The sequence below is a fragment of the Pelophylax lessonae genome (genome assembly GCF_965119305.1).
Source record: "Pelophylax lessonae genome assembly, chromosome: 13".
NCBI lineage: Eukaryota > Metazoa > Chordata > Amphibia > Anura > Ranidae > Pelophylax > Pelophylax lessonae.
The window spans coordinates 13,907,379-13,933,984 of NC_138780.1; the positions used below are offsets into that span (position 1 = coordinate 13,907,379).

The 26,606-nt window shown below is 45.6% G+C and overlaps 1 protein-coding gene across 2 annotated transcripts in view; it reads right to left on the reverse strand.

The window, feature by feature from the left end:
* The window catches only part of LOC309543454 (uncharacterized protein), a 58,795-nt gene that overhangs the window by 22,690 nt on the left and 9,499 nt on the right, over positions 1-26,606 (reverse strand). For both annotated transcript variants that reach the window (XM_082242933.1, XM_082242932.1), the window contains exons 2-3: positions 4,772-5,080; positions 2,367-2,687 (exon numbers count right to left, since the gene is read on the reverse strand). In XM_082242933.1, coding sequence (XP_082099059.1) covers positions 2,367-2,687; positions 4,772-5,080 — 630 coding nt within the window. The remainder of the gene's footprint in view (positions 1-2,366; positions 2,688-4,771; positions 5,081-26,606) is intronic.

Below are 26,606 nucleotides of genomic sequence, written 5' to 3' on the forward strand. Positions count from 1 at the left end.
CCCTCCACCCCCCTGGCCCATGGAGCTTCAGCCACCACTTGGACCAAGGCATGAGGTGATAGGCACACAAGCACTGGGAAGTGTGTTAGATGGTCTGAAGCAGTGTTTCTCAACTCTGGTCCTCAGGGCACACTAACAAGCCAGATTTAGGTATTACCTTGGGGAGATGCAGACTAGAATACTGCAATCACTGAGCAGCAAATTATATCACATGTGATGTATTTCAGTTTTCTTGCAAACCTGGCCTGTTAGTGTGCCCTGAGGACTGCAGTCGAGGAACACTGGTCTGGAGTACCAAGGCATGAGGCCTGTGCAGTAAAGCTGCAAAGAAAGCCATGGGGCTGATTGTTTTTTTCTTTGTTGCATTGATAGTGAGAACCCCCTGTGTGGAAAGCTTTTCATTTGTGAACTTTTGCTTTCTTTGAAATAATAGTGGGCAGAAAAAAACCCTAAACTTACCTCTGGCATGCAGCAAGTAAGTGTTGCACTACGTAGCTACAAAACATGTCACAGTGCCAAATGGGCTGGTTCGAGTGTTTCTGTAGCTGCAGGTCTCCTGAGATATTCATGTGAAAGTGTTAAGGTAGAATGGAAAAGTGTGAAATTAAAACCCACAAGCAGCTATTCTGTGGGTGGAAACACCCTTTGGTGAGCAGAAAAGATTCTCACAACACATTTTTCTTTGAGGTGGATGGGCTACAAAAGCAGAAGAACACTTCAGGTTCTGCTACTGTTGGTCAAGAACAGAAATCTGAGACTACGGTTGGCACAGGATCACCAAAACTGGACAGTTAAAGACTGGAAAAAAATAACCTGGTTCAAAGAATCTTGATTTCTAATGATGCACCCAGAGAGAAGGCCAGTTACGGGGTCTGAATCTGAATCTAAAAGACCGTTGTGATGTGCTAGAAATAGGAGACCTCCAGCCTAAATGCTTAATTGTAATCATGTCACCATAAACCGGAATCTCAATGGAAGTTTTGTGGAAGGTGGAATCCATGCCACGCAACACTAGGTCCTTATAAACTGTTCAGTGAGTCAGTGTATAGGTCTTCCTCTTCCCCTTATATTCAAAGAGCATAGATTGCCCCAAAGCAGTGCTTTAAGTGGCCCAAAAGAGGTGTCGGTACTCTATTATAGCCTATAAATTTTGTCACCCCCCCCCACCCCACATTAGGGTCCCCACAGAGCACCCCCCCTGGCCTGGGCTGGTACTCCTGAGCAGGGGGACTCACTGGGGGTGACTGGTCTGGCTCTGGAGTGGGAAATATTCTTGGGGGGGGCAATTGAGGGCACAGATGTCCAAAATTAGCGTACTGGTACGCTAAGGCGCATGGAGAGGTGGCGGTATGCTCAAGAGCCATATTTGGAAGTGGCGGTACTGAGTACCTGTGCATACCGGCCCACTTAAAGCACTGCCCCAAAGATATTTTGGCCAACTGTGAAGAATCTATTTAAAATAGGAAATTGTATAAAACCTCATCACTTCCTATCACTTCCATCATAAAGGCATTTACTACGCATCTGAAAATAATAAGTTAAAGCCCATTTGAAAAACCTTGAGTTATGACTGTAATGCATTGAGGCAGACAGTGTGTGCCCGGGACTGCTTACTCACACCCAAACACCTGTCAAATTGGGATGAGCGGCTGTATCTGTACAGACGATGCATCCTCATAGACTTACTGTTGCCTTCTTACTGGCCACAATTTGTTTCTTTGTGTGCATGGTATCCTCTAGCAATATCTTGGCACGCCTTTTACCACTGCACCTATATATCCCCTCCCCTTTCTTTTATTACTATATCTGCATGCCCCTCACCCTTATTTACAGCAATGCTTGACCCCCCCCCCCCCCACATCATGCCTGCGAGGCTGCTCACCACCGTACCTGGGCACCCATTCACCTCATTCCCACCACCATGGCTAACTCCCCTGCCTGCCTCTGTGCTTTCACATCCCTTGCCCCCCCCCCCTTCTTACTTTGTGCTGGCAGCATGTAGGATAGTCGGAATGCTGCTCTTACACACAAAGCAGCTGCCCTGCTCTAACACAGTCCCACAGTTCCCCCCAAATATTGCTCTAATCAAGAATACTCTCTTTCCCTGAGAAGTGCCATTTGGTGCTTTGGACATTGGACCACTTCAGAGTCGGGCCTGTGAGTTGTGTGTGAAAGTAGCAGTCCAACTCTCCTATATGGGTACTTTAACCCTTGCTGCAGTACTTAGCAACAAAGCAAAATATTTAAAGCAGCATACAGTATACTGTATAATATTGTATATGGAGCTTGATTGCATTACAGTAATAAATATAGAGGGTTCAATTGGTCTTCAAGAATCTGTCCTGTATTAAATTGCAGTAACTTACCCACTACTGTGAGGTTGTAGAGCTGTGTACATTGCATTAATGTTGGTGTCACTATATAACTTCCATATGTTCCTTGGTCTTCTCTGGTTAGTCCAGTTATAATTAATGAGCCATTGGTGGTGACACCCAGACGTCCTTTATACCGATCATCTTGAATTGAGACCAGTTTACCCGGCTCTGTTACTGCAAAATGTACCAAATCATTGACAGTCACCCAGGTGATGAATGTAAACCCAACAAGGTCCAAGGGAAGAGTGATCTGTCCTCCTTCAACTCCAGATACATTGGTCTGCTCTGCACAGGACTCAGCATTTAATACACCTGGTAAAGGATCTAAATGTCAGTAGGGATATCATTAAATTGGATTTCCTAAGACATGGCAATAATATTTAAAAGCAAAAGTTTAAGGGTGGCTTTACACTACCCCAGTGCGGTTCTGGGCAAAGTACAGTTAACCCATGGGTTTTGTGTGGGTTAGCTTTCCTTTTCTATAGACTTCCATGATGTCCCACAGTTTTGGTGTGGTTTTAGAAAGTGCACCAAAGATGCAGCATGCAGGAGTTTTAATGCGCTTTCTAAAACCACACCAAAACTACAGGACCTCGTAGAAGTCTATGGAAAAGCACCGCTAACCCACACAAAAAACACAGGTTAGCTGGATGTTAGCAAAAGGGCAGTGGGGCAGTGTAAATCTGTCCATAAAGGATAAGTCCAGGCAAAACCTAACTAAGGCTAAACCTGCTCTGTGGCACATTCTAAACCTAATCTATCTAACCCTGTAAAGCAAAAATTGCTGTACTTACCTTTTCTGCACCTGATCTGGTCCGGTCTCCAGCGATGGAAGCTGTGTGCAGGAAAGGACCGACTGTGAAATGAATAGGAAGTCACCTTACCCATAGACCTACTATGGGGCTTCCATTGTTGAGTGCCTCTCCTGCACCCGCCTCCACGCTGAAGCCACCGCTGACAGCTCAGCGTGGGACAGGACCGGATCGGCTGCAGAATAGGTAAGTACAGTGATTTTTGCTTTAGAGGGTGAGATAGATTAGGTTTAGAATGTGGCACAGAGCTGGTTTAGCGTTAGTTAGGTTTTGCCTGGACTTACCAGTTCACATTACCGCGACTTGTCAGGCGACTTGTCAGCCTGACAAGTCGCGCTCCCTCGCGGTCCATTGACCGCTACAGGACCGGTTCTAATAGGAGTGACACAAGTCGCTCCGACTTAGAAAAAGGGTCCTGTACTATTTCGGGGCGACCTTGGAGTGACTTGCATAGACTTCCATTATGTGAAGTCCATGCAAGTCGTTCCGAAGTCGTGGTGCATGGGAATGCACAAGTCGCCCCCGAAGTAGTAAAGAGTCGTGTCACCATAGTGTGAACCGACTCTAAAGCCAAAGCATAATTATTTTGTTTTTGGTACAGCAGAAAAAAAAGTTAGAATCCTTGTCATCTCTTTCTGCTTCCTTTATCCAGTTGGGGAGATTTCCCTTCACTTCCTCTCCAGAAGACACAACAGGAAGTAAGAGGAAATCTCTCCAAAGTGATGGGAAAAACCTTTCAGAGACAGATGTCCCTGGAAAAGGTGACTTTAGTGGAACATTTTCATTGTCTCCAGTTCCAGTGACAACTGAAAACATGTTGAATTTCCTGTCACGTCCTGCCTCTGTGATAATGGTCACCAATAGTCACCAAGACAAATGGTAAAAATCTGATTAAGGTACTAGCTCTTCCCTACTTACCTTTAAATGTACTTTAGCTAGAGATCCCTGTATATCTTGTTGGACCTAGTAAGGCTTCTTCGCATGGGTGACCAGGGGGCCAATGTGCTGATTGGATGCAGTCACTGTTTGCCCAACAATTTTCCACTTGGCTTTATCATCTGCCCAAAATGTGATTGTTGTGTGATGCATACAAACTGCAACAAAATTATCTACACCTCAAGACCAAAAATAAGCTTGCATTTATTCAGAATCGGTTTGGATCCAAAGCCAAAAGCCAGTTGTCATTTCTAGTCCAATGGGTGTGGATGGGGTTTTCCCCATCCCAGCAGCTGACATTCCAAATGGGCAGGGATGCTTATGACATAATTGAGCTAACATGGCCACCTTGACCCAATATGGCCATATGGCCATATTAGGTCAATGATGTCAGGAACATCCCCGCCCCATTGTAAAGTCAGCTGCAGATCAGGGAATCCCCCACCCGCAACTCATTGGAACAGGAATGACAGTTTAAATGCCCATCTGCAGCTCATTGGAGCAGAAATGACAGCTGGCTTCCGGGTTTCGGACTCAAACCCAGTTCTGAACAAACACAAGCTCATCCCTACTCAAGACCAAAAATGCAAGAAGTAAATAAAAAATAAACATAGAATTCAGTCATCACCAGCAATTAAAACTACTTACTGAACACTCTGAGAACAAACTTCAGAAGACATTGTTCTAATTTCAGTCTCTGCACATTAGCGGTATATTGTCCTTCGTCTTCTCTGGTCAGACCAAATATAACTAGGGATCCATCAGCTGTGGCTTTTAGTCGTCCTATATATGCTGGCTGTCGTGTCACGACAGGTTTACTAGGTTCTGTTTTAGCCAACAGTTTTATATTAGGGGTAGCAGCCACCCAAGAAATGTACTCAATATCAGCCACATCCACATGTAGAGTTACTCGTCCTCCAATTGTACCTGACACCTGTTTCTCCCCGCAAGTTTCACCTGATAAAAAATAATGTACAATATAATATTTATGATAATCAAGTGGGTATAAAAATTTAAATGTAATAAATATAATGAAAAATTATGTCTGATTTTAGGTCCATTGTGGTGTGTTGGCAGCTCATTCAACTGAATGGGCTGCCTTAAATGAAACAGAGATTTGCTATGTTATAGAGAAAATTTGAAAAGGTTAATTGCGCCTTAGCAGTACTTTTTTTTTTTATTTCTATGTTTTTATTGAAGTTTACCTAAAAAAGAAAAAAAAAAAACAGGAAAAATAAACAGGATGGTCATAAGTTTGAACACAGTACAGAGAAACACTTAAGTGGAGTCATATGCCATAGTCAAATAACAGCCATATAAGAAAAATACTAGCAATACCAATTGTAAGGCGTAAGGTGAAGGGTATTGCTCCACATCCCCCGACACCCCATATGGGATTAAACTGTGAAAGAGGAGGGGAGACAAGGCGATCCACCATTAGTTTCACAGGTTTTAACTAAGAAATACCTGTGTAGAAGAAGTGGTACACAAAACAGAGAGGGTATGAGCATCTGTATTAACATGTAAAGTTTTAGTTTAACCCAATGCCGATATATTATTTAGTATTACCGTATTTGTCCGTCCAGAATGACGAATGTTTATCAAACTTACTACATCTCAACTAATTAACTGCTAGCAATCTTTCGGATGTATGGTTAAGGTGTACGGTACTTAACCTGATATATATTTGGAGAGTTTTGAGAATTCCATTACTTAAGAATAGTGTTACGTGCTGCTAATAGTATTTGGTTCAATACCTGTCTCATAGGGGTTGGGTATGTGTCTATTCCCAAATTTAGGACAGCAAGTCCTGGGTTAGGTGGGCTTAGAATTCCTGTAATTGAGGATATTAGGTGGAATATTTGACTCCTGATGAGACATTGACATTCCCATAATATATGTAGTAGGCTACCTACTTGTCCGCATTTACGCCAACAGTTAGGGATTTGTTTGGAGAATATTTGGCTAGTTTTTAAGGTGTATAGTGTCACCTATGCGTGATTTTGAGCATCATTTCACAGTGATTGCTGCATTTTGAAAGTTTATAAGTTGACTGGAGGGCAATTTGCCACTGGTTTAAAGAGTAAGATTTATCTAAGTCTTTCTCCCATATTTTAAGTGCTGGGATTTTTTGTAGTGAGGATTTTTTCATGCAGTAGGTTGTAGAATAGGGATATGTCTTTCCTTGGGGACATGTGTGTGTGTGTAGAGGAATTTCTATGCTCCAGGGAGAATATTTAATGTTGGCAGGGAATGTTTGGACAAAAAGTGCAGGATACAGAGAAATGCCAATTGACAGTTTTTCAGAAGATGGAATTCTTCCTTCAGACGTTCCTAATTTTTAAGCTTGACATCAGAGAAGAAGTCCTGTATTTTGTTTAAGCCACTTAATTGAAGTGGTTTTATATACATAGTTACATATAGTAGGTGAGGATGAATAAAGACAATAGTCCATCTAGTTCAACCTGTGTAGGTGTGTGTGGCCGTAATCATCTCCCTGAATGTTCTGATCCTTGAGATGTACGTCTAAGAGTCTTTTGAAAGCCACCATACTTCCCGCAGAAACCACCTCTTGTGGTAGAGAATTCAACAATCTTGTAGCCCTAACAGTAAAGAACCCCCCACGTTGCCTGTGGTTAAAACGCTTCTCCTCTAATCGCATTGTATGCCCTCGAGTCCTCATGCAATCCTTTCGACTGAATAGCTTTTTTTCTATGCTGAGATCACCATTGAGGTATTTATAAATTGCTATCATGTCCCCTCTCAGGCGTCTCTTCTCCAGGGAGAATAAATCAAGCGATTGCAGCCGCTCTTCATAATTAAGGTCCTCCAATCCCCTAATTAGTTTAGTTGCCCTTCTCTGGACTCTCTCCAGCTCCAACACATCCCTCCTGAGGACTGGCGACCAGAACTGGACAGAATACTCCAGATGTGGTCGGACCAGAGTTTTGTAAAGTGGAAGGATTATATACAGAAAGGGGATTATGGTTTCTAATGCTTGGACAGGTAGGACAGGCACTTCAATCTGTGATGCTTTTGTAGATTGTTTAAGTAGGAGCTGCCACGCTTGTAAGGATGCTGCCCTAGAAGGTAAAAGGGAGAATGTATTTCACGACCTCCACATGTCAAATATTAACAAGGAGGAGAGATCTGGTGTAGGTGACAAGGCTGTCTCAATGTCCAACCATAGTGGTTCTTCCTGTTTCTGAAACCAGTATTTCAGTTGATCTAGCAGTGCTGCCCACAGGTAATCATGTAAGTCTATCATCCCCATACCCCCATGAATTTTTGTCTACCTAGGTTTGTGCGAACATATCTTGGTTTTATATATTTCCATATGAAGTTGTTTAATAAGCCTGTTAAGGATTTGAGGTATGACGGGGGGGACAGGGATGGGGAACACCCTAAAGTGACATAGGATCTGGGGTAAAATTATTGTTTTGAAGGCTGCTAGTCTACCCACCCAGGAGAGTTCAGTTTGTTATATGTGCTGGAGCTGACTCTTGATATTCTGGCCCAGGGGGGTATAGTTAGTTTGGATAAGAGATGCTGATGAGGATGTTAGGATGATACCTAAGTATGGCACTCCTTGAGAGCTCCATGTAAATGGTAATAAGACAAATAGTGGTACTATGAATCAGGCCCTATGTCTTGGAGGTGTTGTTTAGTTTTGGGTAGGACTCTCAGGTCAAGTATTAGGGACTTAGAGAAATTGACTTTGTAATAAGAGATATAGCTAAATGATGTTAGGATTTGATCTGCTTGGGGTAATGACAGTATAGGGTTTGTTAGGAGGAGGATAACATCATCTCCTGCAAAGAGGTTAAAAACATGTGGTCTGCTATGGAACTGGAAACCTGTAATAGGAGGGTTTGAGCGGATCTGCCAATGGTTCTATCATGAGGTTAAATATAGAGGGGGATAGTGGGCACCCCTGGCAAGTTCCATTTGATATGGTGAATGGTTTAGAGATAAGGCCAGATGTGTATACTTGGGCAGAAGGATGGGAGTACAGGGCAAGAATTTCCGCCCTGATGGAGCCCTGAAAAGCAAACTTTGTTAGTACGCATGACATGTATTGACGGTCAACTCTATTGAACGCCTTCTCTGCATCAATGAATAGTAGCAGAGAAGGCGTTCAAGTTTTTTCCACTAAAGGTATAACATTTAGAATTTTTCTGATTGCATTCGAAGATTGCCTCTCTTTAACAAAACCCATCTGGTCTTTCTGTACAAGAGAAGGTATTATGGTGGACAGACGTTGCGCTACTAATTTGGCATAAATTTTTATATCAGAATTTAGGAGAGATATAGGTGTGAAATTAGCAGGGGCAACGGGGTCTTTCCCTGGTTAGGGTAAAGTTACCACGTATGCCTTGAGCGTCTCTTGGGGAAAGAAAGAGATTTGTGCAGCTGTGGTATAAACTGTAGACAGGCATGGGGTTAGTAGCATATGGAAAGTTTTGTAATATTCACTTGGGAGACCGTCAGGTCCTGGGGCTGGGGTTTTGCCATTTGGTAGGGATGTTATGATCTTCCCTATTTGGCTAGAAGTGAAAGGAGAATTTAGTTGTGAAAGTTGTGGTTCCGACAGTTGAGGTAGGTTTAGTTCTTCAAGAAAGGCTGCAATGTTTTCATTGGAAGGTTGAGGTGCGTGGGGTTCATCTTTGAGGTTATATAGTGCCCCATAGTAGTCTGCAAACTGATTGGCGATTTCTTGAGGATTGATTATTTTATAAATGTGAGCGGGGGGGATCAAGTATTCTAATCTTGCCCTGGAACGGGCTGCTTTAACCCTACTTGGCAGGAGTTTCCCTGCTCAGTTGGCGTTAGCGTATAGATTAAGCTTTAAGCGTCTTAGGTGTTTATCATACCTTTGATTAATTCTTAGTTCTTAGTGCATAGATGCTTAGTTCTTCCCTGAGCTTTTCGAGGGAGGCAGATAACAACGATGATGGTGAAGATTTGTTACTTATTTCTAAGTTGTGAATTTCTGCAGTAATTTTATTTAGGTGAAGATCATAGCATCTCTTGATTCTGGCTCCTTGTTGTAAGAGAATGCCCCTAATGTACGCTTTATGCATGTTCCATAGAGTAAATTGGTTCTCAACTGACTTGGCATTGAAGGCAAAGTAATCTTTGAGATTTTGGGTAATGAGTTTGGAGCTTTCGGGTGCGGGCAATAGTCTAATGTTACAACGCCAAATGGAGTTTGAAGAGGTGGCACCTTGTTCTGTAATAACATTAGAGATAGCAGTGTTGTCTGACCACGTTATTTCATGAATGCTGGAGGGAGATATTTGTTGTAGCAACCATTTATCAAACAAAAACATATCAATTCGGGAGTAAGCATGATGTCTGGGGGGGGGTAGAAGTACGTGTAATCTTTTTCGTTTGCGTACTGGCACCTCCAAACATCATACAGCATGCAATAGATTACGTAATGAGGGTCTTCCTTTCCTGATACCAACAAAAGAGTCTAGGTGGGGATCTGTCATGAGATTAAAGTCCCCGCAGATTAGTAGGTGTCCATTTTTGATTGATGATACACGTTTGAGCAGTCTGCGTATGAATCTCATTTGGTGCATATTAGAAGCATAGAGTGCTACCAAGGTGTAAGGGAGTGTGTTTAAGTCACATGTGATTATAACATATCGATCCTCACTGTCCAGAATAGAGTGTTTAAGCTGGAAAGCTATTGTGTTCCTTAAAGCTAGGAGCCTACCGCCCATTTTTTTCTCAGGTGATGAACAGGAGAGGAAGATGTGTGGTTATTGACTGTGTGAACATTTAAGGATATTTGAGGCGATAAAATGCGTTTCCTGTATGTACAGGATATCAGCCTGGCTCTTCAGGGCCTTACACATGGAATGTCTCTTAGCTGGATGGTTTAAGCCCTTAACATTAAGAGACAAACGTGTAATGGTCATGGTGGTTTGTTAAGTGATGTGAAGGGAGGTCAACACTTACTGTGATGGATATGTTGTAGATTATGCAGAAATGTGGGTGTAGAACCCAGCTTTTTCTTCTCCATGGGGAAGAGGAGAGATTTTGATGATGTATGAAGGCACGATCAGGTTGTTTGTAGACTTGAGTTACTTCAAAAACAGATAGCTTAGGATGTCCTCTGGTGGTTGTTGGTGTACCGGAGAAGCATAAATGGAAACAAAATACAACGAACTGAAGTAGGAACAAATGTGATAAACTGGTAAAAAGAGGAACCAAGGAGGGATTTGTGAACATTACGCAATGTTCAGATGAACTAGAGGGTAATGGATAGGTATCCATGTTTGATCTTAGCCAGTAAAAAAAGCTATGGTTGAGCAGAAGGCAGCTGTTTAGGAGCCTCCATTAGATTTTTTCTTCTGCGAAGATTGCTTGTGGGACACAATCTGCCACTCTGCTTGTGTGTGTGGGGCCCTCTCGACTTGAGTGGGGTCCGGAAGTGAGTTTATGATTTTTAATTGAGGAAGACCCGACAGCCCTTCTTCCAAAGATGACACAGAAATAGCAGCTCCATTGTGGGTGATGGACAGAGAAACGCGGGTACTTCCATTTGTGTGGAATATGGTGGTTACGTAAGGCCTTGTTGATGGTAGCCAAGTTGCGCCGGCACTGGAGAGTGTGTCTGGAAAGATATGGGAGCAGCTGCAAGGAGGCATAAGGAGCCAGACATTGGTCAAGTTTGCAGGACGTGTCCAGTAGAATTTCCTTTGCGCGATAGAAGTGTAACCTTAGCAGGACGTCCCTGAGCACTTCATCTGCCAGGACCGACGGTTTCAGCACTCTGTGAACCCTATCAACTGTGAGTTCCAGGGCCGACAGAGTAGTTGCCAGGGTTGAAAAATTTTTTTGCACATATTGGGGGAGTTGTGTAGAGTTACCGGTTCTGGTATTTCTCTAATTTTTAAGTTATTTCTCCTGGATCTATCCTCCAAGAAAGCTATTTTATCCTTCATCCATAACATTTCATCGCTGTGTGCACTGTGTGCATCCACCAAGGTGTTAAAGGAGGTAGAATATTCTCCCATAGCCTGTTCTACAAGGTCAATTCTGTCCCCTAGCATCTGAACCTCCTCTTGACATTTCCCAACTGTGGAGATCATGTTGTTGTGTAAGAACGAACTAAGTTACATTAACATGTCCTTTAAGACAGTGTCGGATACAGGCTGGCCAGATGTAGGTAATCCTGCCATGGGATCTGGTGCATCTGAGGTAAGAGGCCTCTGTATAGCCTGCAGCACACTCACCTCCATATCCTGTGCCAAGACTCTTCCTGCTGGTGACGCTGTGCGCTGTTTTGATTTTTAGGGCTTCTGGTGGTGGGAGTATAGGCTGCCAAGGATGATCCACTGCCTGGGAAGTCCTTTGTATGTGTGGGCTGCTGCACTGCAGAGCTGTGAGGCGAGGCCGTGGTCCGTTCATTCACCCGTGAGGCGCGGGCTCCACCGCCATTTTGTTGTGGTCTTTTCGGCACGAACAGGAAGAAGCATGTCAGCTTGCGGGGCTTTACCAGTGGTCCTTTTCGTCTCCACGTCATGCCTGAATATTGCCTGAGCCTCCTGCTACATGTATGCGGCCGAGAGAGAGATGGAAGGGCTCCTATTACTCTGTTTTTCCAGGGGGTCTGGCAGAGCTCACTGACTAAGCTGCCATTTTGGAGATCAGAGGCCACACCCATGCCTTAACAGTACTTTGACACCAGGGTTGGCCCAAGACATTGTGCTGCCTGGGTTAAGGAATAAAACGCTGCGCCCCCTCAAAAAAAAAAAAAAAAAATCACGCCTATCCAGCAAAGAGACGTTTCCTTAAAGCAAAGCAACATCCTCAAATAGAAAAGAGACAGCCCAATCCTGCAAAGAGACATCCCCATATTCTCAGCAAGGAGACATGCCCAATCCATCAAAGAGACATCCCCAATCCAGCAAAGAGATATGTCCAATTCAGCAAATAGGCATGCCCCCTCCTGCAAAGAGACATGCTCCCTTTAATAAAAGTCAATGTAAGCCACTCCGAAGTCACCCCCAAGTAGTGCAGGAACCTTTTTCTAAGTCGGAGCGACTTGAGTCTTAGAATTTGGTTTTTAAGGTGAACTTGTCAGTTCGGGGATCTTTTGATTGGCCCTTCTTATGTGGACTTGACATATGGATTGAAGCAGCACATGCACTATGAAGACTGTCAATGAAAAGCGAGAAGGATTGTCCAGGTTCTAGATAATCCAATTTTCACCTAGGCATCGTGGTATTGCTCAATGTAGCAATGTCCCCGCTGTATGATTACTTGTTGGGCCTCCTCTGTATACCTGCAGACCGTCCCTTAGGGTACAGTTCACACATTCATCCTCCAATGGCTCATTACTCAAAAAACAGTCCAGGGGTGCTGTTTTTTTGTATTTATTGTGTAATTTAGTGTGTAACTTGGAGGGGAGAAGGGAATAGTGGGATACTCCAACTTCAACTATTTACAGTTGATAAGGACAACTCTCACTTGGCTTCACCAGGTTACTTGTGGAAGCAAGAAAAGTAGTGGAACCGCACTCAGGTAGATGAAAGCAATGGAATTACTTTATTCTTCAAATCATAGATGAACAGACAGTGCAGGGAACAGGTGAACCTCGGATCACCTGTTCCCTGCACTGTCTGTTCATCTATGATTTGAAGAATAAAGTAATTCCATTGCTTTCATCTACCTGAGTGCGGTTCCACTACTTTTCTTGCAATCATCCGGATGACGGGTCTTACCAGCACCAGGTCGGACTGACACACCTGAGCGGCTTTGTTCTCTCTCATGACTACTTGTGGAAGCAGTCACACTGCTTTGACCATACTGCCTTGTGTATGGAAAGGGTTAAGTCTCCTTACTCTATCTCTAGCAAAATACTTGGTGAACTACATTATCTTCAGGATACTTTCTAGCATCCCCTTTACTGACACCCATCCACTGATTCTTTTAGCTGCAGGGATGACCCCCCTCAGATCAGGCCCCTTGACACAGATCTGTACTCACTGTATGCAGAATCAGATCCTTTCAGTGTCTCCCCTTCCAATCAGCTCTACAGGACCTCCAGGGTTCAGTTCCTCTCTACCTCTTTAGGCCCTCAGGTCGACCACCTGAGGCTGCATGGCAACTTCTACAGAGGAGTAGGCAGCCACCCCCTCCCTCCGGTTGAAAGATCCCGAGCACATGTGCTCTTGGCATTTATACAGTATCCCAGCATGCACCAATGCACTTTCCTCTGCCAATCACCAGGGCTGTACTAAATGCCTGTGCACTCATTTGTCAGGTTTCCTCCCACTGTCCAATGTGCCTCCCTGCTATACCAGTGTGAAACACTTCAGACAAACGGAGCTGCACAAGAGCACAATGAGCAGACCTCACTAGCAGATCCTGCTCTCTGGTAGGTAGAGAACAATATAGATTTACCTGGCAATCCTTCTGGTAAGCAGAAAGGATCCAAAACAATACTCTCTCTCTAGCACCTACCTAGGAGGTTTTTTTGTCCACAGCATGGTGGTACTCAATATGACCCCCTCCAGCACTAGCACTCTGCTCACTGCAGTCACTTGTAAAAACAGAAGCTGACTTCCTGTGCCGGCATTTGTGTTTACAAGTGACAGCGTGCCTCCTACACAAAGGGCTGGCTAAGTAGATGGAGGTGGGACAGATGGATAGGGTGTGTAGGGAGGGGGGGGGGGTAAGAAAGAGCTTTATAGTGAGGTTTTGGGGAGGGGGAGCTCTGTACTGGTGGGGCTTAGGGGAAGAGCTTTGTAACAGAGGGTGGGGCTAAGGGAACAGCTCTGTAACGTGGGATGAGGGCTGGAGCTTTGTGTTTCTTCCACCACCGACATTTTTCATTTTGGTCACACCACTGACTCTGGTACATATTTTTAAAATTTAAGTGATGCCACTAATGCAGGGACATTTTTTTTCCTTTCAGGCACCCACCAAAACTGGGAAAATTTGCCACTCTTAGTCCCATATTGGTGCACCAATTTTAATGTTCAATATTACATAATATACAAAGTATCATCAAACATTTTGATAGTACAGAAACAAGTAGTGTAGAAATTCAAAAACCAACTTTGTGGGAGCATCAGAGCAGCAGCTTATATATTTATCAGTATAAACAATATAAAGACTATCCAGTCACTAGAGTTCAGATACAGGTAAGTATAGAAGGAAAAGGTTCCATAAGATTATAACTCACAAAGATAAAGTGTTACAAACGTAACCAGCAAGTGTTTTACCTTGATTCTCATACCAATGTGCCCATGGTTGCCATAGAGCTGATATACGTAAGTGTTTGCCAATTGTTGAGGCAAACATAGTTTCATAACTGAAATGAAGATGTGTTATTCTAAGTACTTCTGAGATTGTGGGAGGGGAAGTAGATTTCCACTTCCGAAGGAGTGCTAATCTAGCTGCCAGGTGCACCAATATTAAACCGAATATTGGTACTATTTAATTGCATGCCAAAAACATTTTGGTGCATGCTAATATATTGGCCCCACCCCTTCTCCCTCAAACAGGAAGCAGAAGTAGGTGGGGGTGATAGGTGGGGGGGAAGGGGGGCACAGTTTTCCATTTTAGTTCTGGGCACTGGATGACCTTGTCCGGTCACTGACTGTGTTCTCCTTTTTGGAGGCTTTGACATGACAATGCAAAGCCATGCCCCACCAAGATGGAGACACTGTGCAGAACAAGGCATGGTAAGTATCACAGGTGGAGATTCAACTGGAGAAGACGCTTCACTTGCACCTTTTGCCCAACTTCCCTGGTAGTGGTGACAGGAAATGTGAAGGCACAGAGTGGCAAGAGGGCTGATATAGTGGGCAACTCCAACTGTAGATTGCAAGATGCAGATGATTGTGGATCACCAGACAAGGAACAGAGGCTGGAATGTGGTAACGCTTGATCAGAAGACAGGAGCAAAGCCAGGACACAAGCCAAAGGTCAGCAACAGCTGGGCAGTAAATTACAGGGATGTGAGGCAGAGGCAGTGTCAGCATACAAGCCAAGGCTAGGTCACAGTTAGGCAGCGATGTACTGAACCAGGAGGCAGAATGCAGAGTCATACCATAGGCTATGGTCACAACAGATAGACAGGAAATAAAAGATAGGTCAAGCGCAAGCATGGGAAGGCAGAGGTAGCGGGTAAGGATGTAGGTTAATTTAGGGACTGGCTGAGGACTACTCAACAATCACTTCATGTCTTAAATAGCTTATATAGACAGTTTGTCTTCAATGTCAGTGCAGAGCATGCAAGATAAAATGTTTGTGTGTTTGTGCTATTACACATCTTGCAGTAAGAGTTAGTTTAGAAGTTTGAGCATGCACATGCATGAGTCTTCTCACTCTAATACATACTGGATTTTTCTTACAGTAAGTCAGTAATGAGAAACACCAGTTGCAGGAGTTAACAGACAATATTGGTTACAAGTCCTTTACCCTCTGCCTGATTTTTTTTGGACACAGCTAACTTTGTCCAATTTCTCTTTTACATAATGAGCATTAACAACTTGTTAGCCACCATACTTCTATATAAACTCTGTCAGCTAGTTGTTATACTGTACCAAACTCATGGCTGAAGCCATGATCCTGGTGTTATTTTTTATAGCCAGCGATCATCTGTTTAGTTACAGTGATCTAGGTGGCTCTACAGCCACCTGATCACTTTTACGGTACTGAAAAAGGACAGCAGGTCTGTTTACACTCAGCCGCCCATAGAGAAGAGAAAGCTGTGTCGGTGTCCACTCTGAATAAGTAAAGGGCATATGGACCTGTCATCTGCCCACTCCGCACTGCTCAGTGGGGGATCAGCAGACAGGTCCCCCGCTCAACAAGCGGAGTCTGCCCCGTGGGAAAGGAGCCTAAAGCATCACCTATGAAACATTTTAGATATCGTAGCTTGTCGCCATTTCTCGTGTGCATGCAATCTTCAGTCTTGACATGTTTGGTATCTATTTATATGATGCAATATCATCTTTTATATTTTACCAAGAAAAATCTGTGTGCATTAAAATTAATTTTAGTGTAGTTTTCTTGAAATAATAAATGTAATAAACATTTGGGCAAACATTAAAAATTGCACATGCCACCATTTTTTTCTACAGGGCATCTGCTTTCAGAAAGTATACTATTGTTTTGAGGGTTTGAAGTATTGTTTTACCAGTGGCCTACTGGACACTTTCACCCCCTTCCTGCCTAGGCCAATTTTCAGCTTTCAGTGCTCTCACACTTTGAATGACAATTACTCAGTCATGCAACACTGTACCCATATAAAAATTGTGTCCCTTTTTTCCACACAAATAGAGCTTTCTTTTGGTGTTGTTTAATCACTACTGGCTTTTTTATTTTTTGTGCTATAAATAAAAAAAGACAGCTAAAATTTTGTAAAAAAAAAAACAAAAACAAATTCTTCTTTGTTTCTGTTATAAATTTGTGCAAATTAGTAATTTTTCTTCATAAATTTTAGCCAAAATTTATACTGCTACATATCTTTGGTAAAAATAACTCAAATAAGTATATATTATTTGATCCTTGTGAAAGTTATAGAGTCTACAATGTATGGTGCCAATCATTGAATATTGATCACACCTGATGTGCTGACGGCACATTTCTTGAGACACTAACAAGCCAGGACAGTACAAATACCCCCCAAATTACCCCTTTTAGGAAAGTAGATATTCCAAGGTCTTTAGTAAGATGCATGGTGAGTTTTTTTAAGTTGTAATTTTTTTCCCCCAATTCTTTGCAAAATGAAGATTTTTATTTTTTTTTACAAAATTGTCACATTAACAAGTTATTTCTCTCACATGGCATATGCATACTTGCAACTACACCCCAAAACACATTCTGCTACTCCTCCTGAGTTAGGGGCTGCCACCTCATCCCTCTAAACCCAAACACATAGTATTTACACAGGTTCTGAGGCTAATTTAATACAGATAAGGCAGAAAGTGTCATGGATATGCAATAGTGTCTGGCAGCTTACCTACTCCTTCATGTCTGCATTAGAGGTCAGATTCTCCTTCTGGCTGCCTTTTTATCATCTCTCCTCCCTGTTTGGCTCCACCCCAGGCCATTCCAGGAAGTCTATATTAACCAGCGCACTGCAGGTCTGCTTTACTGTTCAACAGTGTTTGTTAGTTTGTGTTCCTCTCTGCCATGTGCTTCATCTACCTTTCTGTGTACCAACTTTGGCTTGTCTCTGACCACTCCTGTTTGCATGTGACCCTGACCTTTGGCCTGTCCCTTGGTTACCCTCGTCTGCCTGTTGTCCCGACCTTGGCTTACCCATCACTATCCCTTGTGTCCTGAGTGGCTGCTTCCCCTCTCTCCCTACTGAGCGTGACCCAGGGGACCCCAGGGGCTGCAACCTGGGCCCAGCTGCAGCCAAGTCCACCCTCACCATCTAGAGGCTCTGGTAAACACCAGCTGGGTCTTAGACTCCGCGCCCTGGGGAATCTTGGGCTCACGTTTCTGTCCATCCGCAGCAGTCAGCTACTGGGTTCACTACCTTGCGGTGCACCCCTGCCTCCAACAGGGTGCAGTTGTCACCTGACCACAGGTGACCTGACAGTAAGTGACTTTAATTACCACCTAATCAGACACAGAACCTGTGTAATTATTATGTGTTCAGGTTTAGAGAGATGAGGTGGCAACCCTATCCTGAGTATAGCGATACCACATGTGTGAGACTTTTTCACAGCCTGGCCACATACAGAGGCCCAAAATGCAGGGAGCACCGTCGGGTGTTCTAGGGACATAAATTACATATCTAATGTCATGACGACCTATCACACTTTTGAAAGCCCTGGGGCACCTGGACAATAGAAACACCCCCAAAATGACACCATTTTGGAAAGCAAACACCCCAAAGTATATTCTAAGAGGCATAATGAGCCATTTAAACATGTCATTTTTTTTCCCACAAGTTTTTGCAAAATGTGTAAAGAAACACATAGCATTTACATAGCAAAAACTGCACCCCAAAATACGTTCTGCTACTCCTTCTGAATGAAAAACAGGCCAAGGTCAGTTCAGGTGGAAGGCAGTGACGTGTTTATTTGAGAAAACATGGAAAATGGTCAGCACAGATGATGAAAATGGTTAAACATATGGGCTAATATTTTAGGGATGTATGATAACATCGGAAGCACTCTCCAATACATAGACCGGGTTTGGAGAGACACACTCCTTTTTTGCTACATATGTAACATCTTTTTTTGGCCCCATCGGCATGCTTCAGATAGTGGAATGGTGTCTGGTAAGTGTCTCTTATGAAGTCGGCTAACAGCATCAGAGCAAAGGTTTTCGGGGGTGGGGTGGGGGGGGGGGTGGGGGCTGTTTTGTGAAAGGGGCAGTGCTTGCTGATCCCGAGTTGAAAGGAAGCCATTTTGAGTTGGCAAGAGCATCTGGGAGGTATGTAGTGGTCCTTACTCCTGGGGGATGTGACACTCCAGTGCTGATGCTTGGGGGAATTTGAAACTCTTTTGCCGGTACTTTGGGGTGATACTGCAATGCTGGTACTGGGAATTTCATCCTGGGGTATATCTCTGGCAGCTTCCCAGTTTTTCTCAGATTCAGTTACCAATCCACTGTTTTCACACTGTTCAAACACCGAATTGGATTCAAAATCTGATATGGACTCTGACTGTGAGAACTCCAGCCTGCTCTTGTCAGTCATGCTGAGGATCTGGAATGCCTCCCCACTGCTGTAATATTTTTTGAACATGATGCTGATGGTGGCTGTGTGACGGGTACTTTGGTGATGGGCTGTGCGATGGGTGACAGATGACTGCTGACAGTCACTGATGGGTGGCAGGTGATGGTCACTGATGGGTGACAGGTGAAGGTTACTGATAGGTGACTGATGACAGTCACTGATGGGTGGCAGGCAACAGTTAGTCACTGATAGGTGACTGGTGCACCGCTGACAGTCAATGATGGCAGTCTCTGATGGGGACTGGTGCACTTTATGGGCACTGATGGGTGACAGGTGACAGTCATTGATGGGTGACTGCTGGGTGACAGGTGACGGTCACTGATGGGTGATAGGTAGGGATTGACCAATTATCGGCAAAGCCGATATATACTGGGGGCGGATATGCACTTTCCCCAATATATCTGAATCAGCCAACAAGGTGGCCGATATTGCCGATATTTTGGAAAGTGCTTGTACCAGAGTGATGCCCGCAGCTAGAGGCATCACCCTGGTACCGGCGTCCATAGCCGACGGTCGGTTGTCTTGTAATGACAACCGATGTCGCTGATAAGCTGCGTGGGTGTCATTACAAGGAGCGGGAGGGGATGTCGCCCCCCTGCCCGCCACATTCCGCGTGCCTGCACGGCCGCTTGAAGAGAAGACCTGATCAAAGCCGCATTCGGCTCTGATCGGGTCTCCATCTAAAAACCCAGAAGTGATGTCATGACATCACTTTCGGGTACTCGGTGCCAAATTGAAAAAAATTACACCATTCAAAACAGACAAACTTGGCGTTTTGAATGCTTTTAAGTGCAGATGAGGGGTTTGGGGTCTTTTAGACCCCCAGATCCCTCAACAGTACCTGTCAAAAAAAAAAATTAATTTAATGTACGAAAATATTGGCCGATACCGATACGCGATGGCCAAAATATCGGCAATAAAAAAACTATATCGGTCGATCACTAGTGACACGTAATGGTCACTGATGGATGACAGGTGCACTGCTGACGGTCACTGATGGCAGTCTCCAATGGTGACCTGCGCACTTTATGTTCACTGATGGGTGACAGGTGATGGTCACTGATAGGTGGCTGATGACAGTCACTGATGGGTGACTGATGAGAAACAGGCGATGGTCACTGATGGGTGACTGATCAATGATAGGCAGGTGCACAGGTGAAGGTCACTGATGACAGTCTCTGATGGTGACAAGTGCACTTTATGAGCACTGATGGATGACAGGTGCACTTTATGGGCACTGATGTGGTGACTGATGGGTGACAGGTGCACTGGGGGGGCGACAGTAACACTGCTGGGCACTGATGAGGACTATTACACTGCTGATGGAGCAATGTGACAGGTTCTCTTTATTATGTGCTTGTGCAGTACACTGACAATACACAGATCGGTAACTCACTGATCCTTGGCTCTTCTTTCCTCACACTGCAAATGGTGTATGAGGAGAGAAGAGCCGTTAAGAGCCATTTACCGGTCTGTGTTTACATTTCTGTTTGGCTGTGAATGGATCACGGCCGATCATGTGGTAAACAGCCACTGTCATTGGCTGTTTACCCCTGTCAGTGACAAACTGTGTACTGGGGACACGCCGCCACCAACAGTGTCGCGCTGTGCGGTCCCGATGGCGCCCATGCGCTGTTTGAATGGGCAGACCTGCCTCGCTCTGCCGTCATTGTACTATATGGTGGGAAGGAGGCGGTTAAGGGAAAAAAATGCAGATTTTACTATGTGCATAAAAAATTTAAAAAATTGTCCTGGAAGCAAAGTAGTAAAAGCAAAGAAAAATTCACAAGTTGATTTTCTCGCTTCTCTATTGTGCTTTCTTCATCTGACCTTGAACAGGTTCTCTGTTCATGATCACCTTGGCTGAACTGACCTCCTTTTGGCAATGGTGGCTCACTGACATTCCATATCTGGATAGAGACAACTGGCCCAATACATGGGATTTTTCATTAAAAAACAATTGGTTTCTCTAAGGGACGGGCTCATCCAATTTAGCAGACAAGGAGTCACTGCTCAAGGTGGTGTAATTGCCTGATGACTCACACAGGTGCATGCCCCGGCTCGCCTCCGTGAAAACTTGATAAAAGAAAAAGAATTGGCAGCACTCCAGGTTGAGTCAAAATCCAGGTTTATTGACTGGACATCCAAATATGACAATCGTGACAAGGTAGACGCGTTTCACACACTGACTGTGTGCTTAATCATTAGGTAATGATTAAGCACACAGTCAGTGTGTGAAACGCGTCTACCTTGTCACGATTGTCATATTTGGATGTCCAGTCAATAAACCTGGATTTTGACTCAACCTGGAGTGCTGCCAATTCTTTTTCTTTTATCATCCAATTTAGGATGGTCCATAGGGATTATTTTACCCCATACCGGGTGCACAAAATGCATCCAAGTTTCCCTCTGTGCTGCTGGAGATGCATTTATTCTCCTGATGATTTCTCTCATAATTTTTGGGTTTGCCCTCCTATTGCCCAATACTGGGCATCAGTCCTATAGGTTGTGCAGTCAGTCTCTGGAATCTCTGTTTCCTCCTCTCCACGGGTCTGCTTGTTGGGAGATTGAGGAATGATGATTGTACTGCATTCATGTCTGATGCCTCATGAGAATGTAATCCTACTTTTGAATGCTTCCGAGTTTTTGCGGGTTGGGGGACCCGGCTGGGCACTATAGATTTCTCCTTGTGATTAGGTTTGGGTTGGAATATGAGCCACATACACTGGATTTTGTGCATTGTGTTTTTTAATTTCTTTAATTCTTTTTTATTGACTGTAAAATATAGCCTATAGGTTGCAACCTGCTTGTTTGGCTGATGCCTGTCCCTGCGTGGGCATTTTTTCTGCCTTGTCTAAACTTCAGTAAACAGGAAAAAAAAATAAAAAAAAGTGAAAAGTAAAAACTTAAAAAAAAAAAACAAAATGCATGGTTATGAACACAACTTGAGATATACATTTTCTGTTCCTTTAGTAAATCAACCCCACCAAATTCACAGTCTTCACAGTTACGTATTTTAGCTTCCATATTAGGTAACAGGAAGCAGCAAAATGTCAGCAGTGTTCTACCATGGAATCTCTAGGCCAGCCTTTCACTACCTTTTCTTTTTTTTCAAATTCTTTATTGATCAAACATAAACAGAAAGGTAGCATGGCACATAAAATCACAGCAGACACAATACAAAGTAGGCGTGGCAGGAAAAAGTAAACCGAAGGCATGGCAATGCACACAAACAAAAAACATATCCAGCAGTTATCAAACTAGGATAATACACATCGTATCAGTGAAGGACTAGAGCAAATCATAATAACAAACAATTACCGTGAAAAAGAAGTAGTATCTGTTCCTGATAACAGTGAAATGCAATAAAAGGGAAAGTCACACCATTGCGAGTACATGCTAAACTTAGAGATAGAAATAACGCTTTTCTCTGAAGGGAGGGGAAGAATCAGGGAGGGAAGGGAAGGAACAGACAAAGAGCAGACAGGTGCAGGGAAAGGAAAGAGGGGGGGGGGAGGGGGGTGTAAGTGCTGGGAGAGAGTAGGAAAGGTGATTCGCGCGGGTGACCCCACCACCTCCGGACTCCCTCTCAGGAGCCAGGGGCACTCAGCGCCTGACCCTCGTCTGATAGAATGAACTCGTTCCAACATGCCCAGGTTTTGGAGTACCGTTCTCTTCTCCCCTGTGCAGTGAGCACCATGTCCTCCAAATCATTGATCCATTTAACCCTGCGAATCCACAGGGAGAGAGTCGGAGGTGTCGGGGATTTCCAGCACAGACTGATACAGGACTTAGCAGCATCCGTGAGGTGTCGAAGCACAGATCTCTTATACTTCCTAGGTGCAATCCTAGAGCAATGGAGTAGGAAAAAGGCAGGGTCCTCCGGGACGACAAATTCTGTCATCTTCTGAATGACCCCGCGCACCCCCCCCCCCCAGAAGTCGCGTAACGCGAGGCAACTCCAAAAAATATGAGCCATAATCCCCTTCTCCCTTTGGCAGCGCCAACACCTGTCCGAGGTCTCGGGGAAGACACGGTGGAGTCTAGAGGGAGTGTAGTACCAGTGAGTTAAAATCTTAAAGTTTGATTCTTGAATGCGCGTGCAAATAGAGGACTTGAGAGCAAATCGCAGCATGTTACACCGTTGCGAGTCAGAAAAGACCGTCTGGAGTTCCCCCTCCCACTTCAAAATCCCTGGCAGAACAAAGTCATCAGGCGGGAGGGAAAGGAGAGCATACAATTGGGATAGGGTGTGAGGCATAGGGCCCTGGGCGGCCAGAAGGTGCTCAAAGGGCGTCAGATCTCTTGTAAACCCAGAGGGGGGGCCGAGCATTCGGAAAAAGTGGAGTAACTGAAGCGCCTGCCACCTGGACAACCGAAACTTGCCCGCCCGTGCAGTCAAGTGGGAGAGAGTTGGCCAGACAGAGGCCAACAAAAAGTGCGACACCTGGAAGGTCCCCTCTAGTAGAAGGTCCCCAAATCTATCTCGCGAACACCCCGGGAGAAAGTTCAGGTTGCCCAAAAGTGGAAAAAGCGGGGAGTGAGCAACGGAAAGGTTCTTACTGGCCACGAGCGATGCGCAGATTCGTATCGTCGTCCCCACCGTGGGGTGCAGTTTTGCCGCGGCAGGGAGGTCTCGATGGAGAAGCGGCGCTCTGGGTAGGTAAAACGAAAAGAAAGACATCTCCAAAGAAACCCACTGTTTCAAAGCGGCATGCCGTGCCCAGTCAATGCACCTAGTCAGCATGGCGGCCTGATAGTAGCGTCGAGGTTTCGGCAACGCCAGGCCCCCGTAGGCCTTAGGTAAGACGAGTAGGTGCCGTGCCATCCGAGGCTGCTTCCCCGCCCAGACGAAAGAGGTAAAGACAGATTCGACCTTCTTGAGGAAGGCCGGTGGGATGAAAACCGGTAACATTTGGAATAGGACAAGAAATTTGGGCAGGATCGACATCTTCAAGATGTTGCATCTGCCGAACCAGGAGTGCAATCCCCGTGACCATTTGCCAAGTAAGGTGCGTACCTCTGCCAGAAGAGGGGGGAAGTTCAACCGAAACAGATCCGCCGGGTTTGGAGACAGCCAGGTACCCAGGTATCTCAAGCCGTCCGTGACTCACCGGAAGGCGAAATTATGGGCCAGTAGATCCCGAAGCTCCGCCGACAGCGCCACCCCCATGATCTCTGACTTGGAGAAATTGATTTTCAGATGCGATAATTTGCCAAACACTGCAAATTCCTTCAACAGGCAGGGCAGGGAAATCAACGACCGTGAGAGGGAGAATAAGAGGTCATCGGCATAAACCGATATCTTGTATGTGAGGTCTCCAACCGTCAGGCCCGTCACATCAGGGTTAGCACGGATCTTGGCAAGAAAGGGCTCCATGGAGAGCGCAAAGAGGAGCGGCGAGAGGGGGCACCCCTGCCGCGTCCCATTGGAAATGCGAATCGGGTCCGAGAGGACCCCATTCGCCTTTACTCTGGCGCTGGGGTTGGTGTATATGCTCGAGATCCAGGCCAGCATCCACTGACCGAAGCCAAAACGGCGAAGTACCTCGAACATATACGGCCAACTCACCCTATCAAACGCCTTTTCCGCATCTGTGCTCAAAAATATAGAAGGTGTGGCCGAGCTCCTGGCATAGTGGATCAGATTTATGACCTTGGTTGTATTGTCCCGGGCTTCTCGGGTAGGGACAAAGCCCACCTGATCTTGGTGGACGAGGTCCAGAAGGTGAGACTGGAGATGAAGAGCAAGTAGTTTGGTGAAGAGTTTAAGATCGGTGTTGAGTAGGGATATTGGGCGGTAACTGCCGCAAGCAGAAGGGTCTTTCCCCTCCTTAGGTATCACGGAAAGAGGACTCGAGGCCCACCGTATTGAAGAGTTCAAGCAGCGGCGGCACCAGTATGGAGCTAAGCTTCTGATAATACAGCACCGTAAAGCCATCCGGCCTGGGTGCTTTATCTTTCTTCACCGAGGCAATAACCGAAGTCAGTTCCTCTTGCGTAAAGGGTGTCTCCAGTGCTGCCCGGTCTGGGGACGGTATGCGCGGAAGTGTCACAGAGTCCAAATATGACGACAAGGATGGTTCCAGAGATCGCTGCGGGGGTAGACCATAGAGGCGGGAGTAAAAGTCCCAAAAACACCTTGAGATATCCTTGGGCAGATGTACTCTAGAGCCATCGTGGCCAACAAGGTAGGGGATGTACGAGGCGGCCTGCCTTTCCCTAAGGGACCTGGCCAGGATCTTCTCACACTTATCCCCCGATTCGTAGATCACTTTACCACAATGCTGTAAGGCCGCCTTGGCCCTGTAGTGAAGTAGGTCCGCGATCTGGTCTCTAAGATGAGCCAACCGCACCCCATCTTCCGAGGTCGGTCTCCGCTTGTGTCGGCTCTCCAGAGTGGACACCTCCATCAAAAGTTCTGTCAGGCGTGCATCCCTGGCCCGTTTAATCCGAGCCCCATGTCTGATAAGGACCCCTCTGATCACTGGCTGGGGGCCTCCCACACCACTCCCGGAGCCATGTCCTGGGTGGCGTTAAGTTGGAAATATGACTGAAGTTGCAGGGTGATGTCTGCCAACACCTCGGGGTCCTGCAGGAGGCCCTCATTCAGTTTTCACTGCCAGTCAGCCTCCCCTCTAATGCCACTGAGGCCAACCGTCAGTGTGACCGGTGCGTGGTCGGACCAGGTAACGGATCCAATTTCCACGCCCACTGTAGACGAGAGGAGATGATGGGGGAGCAAGAACAGGTCGATACGAGAATACGCCTGGTGCGGGTTGGAGAAAAATGTGTAGTCTCGTTGCCTGGCATGTAGGACTCTCCAGGCGTCCACTAGCTGAAGGTCATGGAGCAGCGTCTGAACCTGACGGCGCGTACCTCGGGAGACTGACGATGAACCAGTGGAAGTGTCTAGGGACGGGTCAAGGGGGAGGTTACAGTCTCCTCCCAGGAGAAGCTTGCCCTCAGCAAAATCCAGAAGCAAGGTCAATGTCTTCTGGAGGAAGACGTCCTGATGGACATTTGGAGCATATAAGGTGGCCAGGGTAACCTTTACGTCCCCTCCGCGGCCCTTCAAAAATAAAAACCTGCCCCCCGGATCCTCCCGGCGATCCAGGAGGGTCCAAGGAAGCCTGTTCAAAATCAACACCGACACCCCCTTGGACTTAGTCTCCGAGTTGGCTGCGTGGTACGTGCAAGGGAAGAATCGATTCTGGAGGAGGGGGAGGCCCCCCGTTTTAAAATGAGTTTCCTGTATGAAGGCGATGTCAGAACGAAGGCGTTTCAACTCCCCTAGGAGCATGCACCTTTTTTCTGGCACATTCAGCCCTCTGGCATTGAGGGAGGTCACCCGCACGTGATCTATGAGGACTGGGGAGGGAGAGAGAGAAAGCAGTGGGTAAACAAAGGGGGAAGCCGAGACAGAGAAAGAGGAGGGGGGAAAGGAGACCCAGAAAGAGGCAAGAAAGAGGTCGCCGGAAGCTGAGCGCAGGAGGAAGGGGGAGGAGGAGGAGAGGAAGGGGAAGAAGAGGTCTCCCAGAGGGGAGGAGGGAGGAACGGAAAAAGGAGGGAGGGGGGAACACTAAGAGAAACCGGAAAAAAGGGCACCCGGGATCCCCTCAAAATAAGAGAGAACCAACCACGGGATGCAGGCCTATTGGGGACTAGAACCTGAAAACAACAGTAACAGCACAGGAGAAGGCAGGGTCCGTGGCCAGAGCCCTCCCTGTGCTCAATCGGGTGCAAACAGATAAT